At 33.3% G+C, this 6,272-nt stretch overlaps 2 protein-coding genes across 2 annotated transcripts in view; both read left to right on the forward strand.

Moving 5' to 3' along the window:
- LOC117100990 (junctional adhesion molecule B-like) overlaps window positions 1–1,665 on the forward strand; it is a gene marked incomplete at its 5' end in the record, with an annotated part of 15,819 nt that extends 14,154 nt beyond the window's left edge. The window contains 1 exon segment of the mRNA XM_033240823.1: window positions 889–1,665. Coding sequence (XP_033096714.1) covers window positions 889–1,014 — 126 coding nt within the window.
- A 1,008-nt stretch (window positions 1,666–2,673) lies between these two features.
- The window catches only part of LOC117100991 (neuronal cell adhesion molecule-like), a 14,916-nt gene continuing 11,317 nt past the window's right edge, over window positions 2,674–6,272 (forward strand). The window contains exons 1-2 of the mRNA XM_033240824.1: window positions 2,674–2,873; window positions 3,015–3,263. Of these exons, the coding sequence (XP_033096715.1) occupies window positions 3,029–3,263 (235 nt within the window). The 5' untranslated portion in view covers window positions 2,674–2,873; window positions 3,015–3,028. The remainder of the gene's footprint in view (window positions 2,874–3,014; window positions 3,264–6,272) is intronic.

Consider the following 6,272-nt stretch of genomic DNA (forward strand, 5'->3'; position numbering starts at 1 on the left):
TATGCACTGTAAGCCTATTGAATCACATATGACTTGTTTATTTGTATGAATACATTGCCAACAGCTTAAAAAAGAATAAGTTTTTTTTAGAGTTTCTATTGTAAAAGTTTTTAAACAATAAGATCCCATCCTATAAATATTGGTTTTATTTTTTCCAGAATGTAGAGCAACTGATGTATGCTGACTTTGATCTTGTCAAGAGTGAAGCTAAAATTATCCATACGGATCCCGAGACTGAATATTCCAGTGTCAGGGTAAGGCTACACTAGTGGTGTTAGACAGTTTTAATTACAGTAGAAACATATGTAAGGAAAGACTAATAGTGTAATGGATTTTAGAGTGTGAATACAATATTTATTCGAATAATAATAAACACCCTGCCTTGAATAAATTCCCCCTGTTCAGAGCCTCATTTGGAATAAAACGCCTCCCTCAAATAAACACCCCAGGGCGATAATTTTTTTCTTGAATAAATGTACGCCCCCCCTCCCCTTCAAATGACTGTTAACAAAACTAAATGGAAGAAACATAATTCTCAACACATTCTGTTAATGTTCTACTCCAGTAGAATTACACTTTTCTTACCTGTTTGGGATCAATAGGTCTTTAATTTAATGATCATGCAATAACACAATTTGACAATAATTATGTGTTTTAGTTCCACATTTACAGTGAAATTCAAGAATGTTTTTATTTAAGTATACTTATCTATTTTACATCCTCTTTCGAATAAAGCCTCCATTGAATAAACACCTTCAAAAAACCTTCTCAACAATAAAAGCGTTTATTCAAATAAATACAGTATACAAATAATGTGATTATTTTTTAATTCATATTTATTTTATCCATTCAACACTTTTTATCGTTTGCTAATTTTGTTTTATTCAGTCTGAAAAACAACTGACTTACGCTGATCTAGACCTCACCAAAGATGTCAATACTGGAAGCAAAGGCAAAATTATCCGCACGCAGCCGGAGACTGAATATTCCAGCGTCATGATAACCAAAAAATAAGAAACATAACCTGTCAAAAAGCCAACAGTTAGAGCAGAATAAAATAAATAAGTATTGAAATTAATGTGAAAACTCATTCCTGTAGGAATTTTAGATGTAGCAATTTGGATTACAGTAACTTTGAATTCTTTTGATAACAATTATTAGCAGATTGAACAATTGCAATTGTGAATTACATCATTTTAATTCTGATTAAACAAACCGAATGCTTTAAGCTTCTTGCTCTGCTTTGTGTTATTTGTATATTAAATAATCTGTATTTTTACGTTTGATAATAATTATTACTTTTGTATTTGATGATACTCAGTGTTTTTGTATTTGTTAATAATTATATCTTTGTATTTTAATATACTCAATGTTTTTGTATTATAAGTACAAGATTATTTTTCCATTTAAGTACTTCATATTTTTGTATTGACGTGTATGATTGTATTGGGTTTTTTGTATTGCTATATGTTAATGTTTGTTAATTTGAAAAAGAGCTATGTGAGCATGCATTGCAAAGATTTTGATGGATATATCTATGCTGAATTGATTTTACTAATTATTCCAATATATGTAATTAACGATTTTTAAAGAGTAATTTTATACAATATATTTTTTGATATAAAAGCGTAATAAATATTTTTGATAGCAGATAGCATATTTCAATAATTTTTTAGAAATTTTCTTATGGTACAATTTTAATTATGCCTAAATGCCTACCATTTATTAATAAGAATATTGGAATATTTACATTCACAGAGAGGCGGATAGTGGGATTTTTGTTTTTGACACTTCCATTTCCCAATTTCATCAGTTTGATCAAAATATTGTTAAAATTTTCGGTCCTGCCTTTTTTTTTAAATTTTTTTTAAAATATTGGATTCAATCAATAAGCTCAATCCTTTCCGAGACACTAGCGCTCATAGGGCTGGAGCTTATCCCCAGTTTCTGTAGTGTGAAGCGGATGAGAGTTGTACTCCCCCTGAACGGGACACTAGTCCGTCGCAGGTTAGTCCCCAGCAGTTTGCTGGTACCCATTGATACAGCTGGGTGGACTGAAGCGATGTAGCTAAAGTGCCTTGCCCAAGGACACAAGCGAATCTGCACAGCGAAGACTCGAAAACCCCGACTTTTCGATTGAAAGCCCGAACCTCAGCCGCTGCGCCAAACTGCCGCTACACAAATATATATACAAAAGTAAAAATATTAGTACTGCAATATATAAAAATATATATCAGCAGATGATTTTAGTATTATATTATTATTAATCCATATATGTTGTCGTAGGCATGTTTTTGTTTCCCAGTGGTTTAGTTCGTCGGCTTTACTGGCCTACAGCTTCATTGTGACCGTTTTTAGCGGTTCTATTGTTGTATAGTCATTCAGCAGTTACTTGTTTTGTAGGTACCGTATTCACGCTCATGGATCTTATGTATTTTGTAATACCAGGGAACAGTGAAATTACAGTTTCACTGCTCCCTGGTAATACAATATATTTCTTATAAATTCCTCCATTTACATCTGTGTCATTACCTGATGAAGAGCTATGCTTGAAACGTCGTATTATTTCGAATAAATATTGGCAATATCTTACTTTCGCTTTGCGTTATCATTTGTTTATATATATATTTTTTTTCTATATATATTATTTATAAACAGAATACATAAAACAACAGACTAAGTATTCTTGCACAGCTGTGGTGACAACTTTGGGGTCTTTAAAGATGATATTTCGTGGTAGTGCATACCATTCTTTGAGATTTTTGGTTAAATAGTATTTGTATGTATCTTTGAATGCCTGGAGACTTGGTATGGAAAGCAATGGCTGTGTTTAGTTTGGCGGAGGGTAGGAGTTAATCGGAAAGATTCTGATGGTAGCGTTTAATCTAATAATCTTCTAAAAAAAGACTAGTATATTGTCTATGCAGCATATCTTTGTACAGAAAGAAAGCAAATAAAATCAGTGTTAGAAATTCGGATTATTGGTTATTAAATAATTTTCAATTTTCTTACAGATTTATATGATGTCATGATTGATATTAGTTCTTGTACTGCCGCAAAAAATGTCACAATCGAATGTTCTGCAAATGGCAGTCCACTTCCCGTGGTAAATCTCTTTAAGGATGGCCATGTTATCAAGACCAATAACTTGCGTTTAACATATAAGATAGACATTGTAACAGAGAGTGATGGAGGAAGCTACAAATGTAAAGCGAAAAACAGAGCTGGTTCTAAAGAAAGTGAAACAACAGTTCTCAATTATTGTAAGTATAGGAATATTCAATAAAATAGGTTCATATGGTTTATAGATAAATTTTATTCTTTTACTTATACAGTACCAGAAAAATTAAACATAGTTACAAACATATCTTTGTCATACACATTTATCTAAAGATGACGAAAAAGTAAATTCTTTTATAATGTCTATGTTTTATGAGATGCCAATAAATCAAAAGTACTGTACATCAAACCTGTCGATGTTGACAGGATTTTTCCGAACATATTGTGTAGGTTACTGCTAATAAGAATAACATGAAATATCTTGTAATGAGGTGCCATCTTCGTATACGTACATTAAAAAAAAAAATTAACGAGTCATGAAAGAATTTGTTTAGGTGTCCAATTTTTTTCTTCATTATTGACATAGATTTCTAATGAAATGAAAAACCCTTCTCCAGTGTTTTGGTAATTTAAAGTAGATTTGACAGCATAGTGGTATTCAAGTGCAATATTTTTACTCTAAATTCCTATAGGCCTATATAATGCAACTTATCAGTATCATTTGAATTGTGATTTTGTGTAAATGTGAGAGTCAGCAATAACTAGTGCTATTCATTAGAAATTCAGTTTAGTTTGATTTACTTGCTTTCATCAGAAATTGAAGAAATAAGAATAAATATAAAATTAAGTATATGCATTTATAGGATAATGGTAGCATAATGGTAAATCTTGGCTCTACAAGTAAACACAAGCAGTAATTTTGTCACGGACCCCTTCAACATATTGCAGTATGACAAGAAATTTACAAGATACTTATAATATTTCATGAAGACTAACAAATAAAATCCCCAGCTTAATGATATCAACAGCAACTCAGAATCTTGCTCAACTCAGTAGTGGCACCAGCGGACAGTCCAAGTGAGACCAGGTCGCTGTTGGGAGGGATGTCCGGCAATTTTTTTCAGAATTAGACCAAATTCCAAAGACAACCATGCATGTACTTCATCAATGCAAGCTTCTAAGTTACGAATTATCTCGGAGGCAGCCTGGGGACTAAAAGATGTGTATAGCCATGGAGATGGTATAGCTGAGTATCGTCAGCGTAGATGTGTGTTGTGTATGTTGGTCTATGAATATTTTTAAATTCTGTACAGCGCCGATGAACATTTTTAATGGATATTGTTTTGCGCTTTATTAAATGAAGTTATTATTATTATTATTATTATTATTATTATTATTATTATTATTATTATTATTATTATTATTATTATTATTATTATTATTATGTGATATATAATGGCATGTTTATGGATAACGTTCCGGAGGACGCGTGTAAATGAGAAACAAAATGGGCCTCAAAGTAGAACCTTGAGGGACATCATTAATGGGAACAGGGCATAAGACAGCATATTTAACTCCAACAGACTGTTTTCTACGTGTTAAGAATTGAACCACGACACACTTACCAGAAAAGCCTAAATTTGAAAGTGTACTGATAAGAATACTATGATCTGTCTTATCGAATGCGGCAGACAAATCAAGGTACGCTGACAAGGTTCAATTTCCTTTGCAAAGAACCTGCAGTGTAAAATTCATTCTAAAATTGACAGCATAGTGGTATTCAAAATTCAAACATCAAATTAAATATGAATATTAAATCAAGTAACATGGCAAAAATGAAAAACAAAGCAGAGCTTTTACATAATATGCGAGTCGAATGGCCGAGCGGTTAGGGGCGCTGCGAGCTACATCCATGTATCCATGATATCAGCGCTCTGGTTTGAACAGCACGCTCGCCTGGTTCTGGTGGTTCTCGGATAAGGACTATAAACCGTAGGCCCAGTGTATATAACGGCTCGTGTGCACATTTTTCGAGACGAGAAGTGGATACCTCGGAAAAGACATCCCCTATGATGGACGACCAGAGTTGCTGGTGCCGGGTAGCACAGACACGATGGGACCCTTAGGGTCGAAGAAAGTAATTGAGTGAGTTCCTACTCCAGATTTCAAGCGCCCTAAGCATATTATAAAACTATATTATCATTATTAATATTATTTATATGAATCCCCCGCAAAAAACAGAAGGGCCGACATAACTAACTTAACTACAGCTGGTAGAACTATACCCCGCCGGACACAATACCGGTGTTTTTACAAAAGGTTTCAGGTTTGAAATAAAAACGTTTAAAAGAAAAAATTACAAATACTTATTGTTGAGTTCATTATGGAGCTCTCTTTTGAAAGAAGAATTGTGATTTTGAGATTTCAGTAGTTGTGAGAGGTTATTCCATATTCTTACACCTTGGTATGTTATCCATTGTTGGCCTATTTTAGTTCTTTTAAAATTAATACGAATCTGATTTTATTTCTGATATTAAGAGTGTGGTGTGATTCTACTGTTTGGAAATAATTGTCAAAGAGTAGAATCACAATAATGGCGAGAGTTTACGGTGGAAAACTCGGCTCGAGCTTCATTAAGAGTACGGTGAATTAAAGCAGGGCCGGCGGAACGTTTTTCAAAGTGGGGGCCCCACTTATAAGCAGGCGCGTAACAGGGGTCTTGGGGTGGTGGGGGGCGGCAAAGGTAATAATTTTCCCGGTTAGTAATTTATGACTTGGAGTGATACCCCCCCCCCCATATAGAAAACATTATTTTATTAATAATATAGGGCGTTATTTTATTATTATTATTATTATAGGGCACACGCGTGTGTTTGAAACTAAATATAAGCATTTTCATCGTGGTTTTATTTATTACAATTCATAGGCCTATTCTTTCACCATCATTACACATTGAGGCCCTTCTTTAATAGGTAAAACGATCTATCTTAAATTGTCTTTCTTGAGTTTGGGACTATGTGTTATAACTTAGAAAGCAAAGGGGAGCAAGCACAAGCTTTAACATGAATAATGCGCGCGAAAAATTTTTGTTTTTTAAATTCTAATTTCGTCGGAATTGATCAAAACTCCCTAAAATGTGCAATTTTTAGAGGAAATTGGCCTACCTCAACAAAATATGCGATTTAAAATTTGAGATTTTCAGGCACTTTCCC

Source organism: Anneissia japonica, unplaced genomic scaffold (genome assembly GCF_011630105.1).
Source record: "Anneissia japonica isolate Jap-2015-1 unplaced genomic scaffold, ASM1163010v1 scaffold1785_len1016330_cov206, whole genome shotgun sequence".
Lineage (NCBI taxonomy): Eukaryota > Metazoa > Echinodermata > Crinoidea > Comatulida > Comatulidae > Anneissia > Anneissia japonica.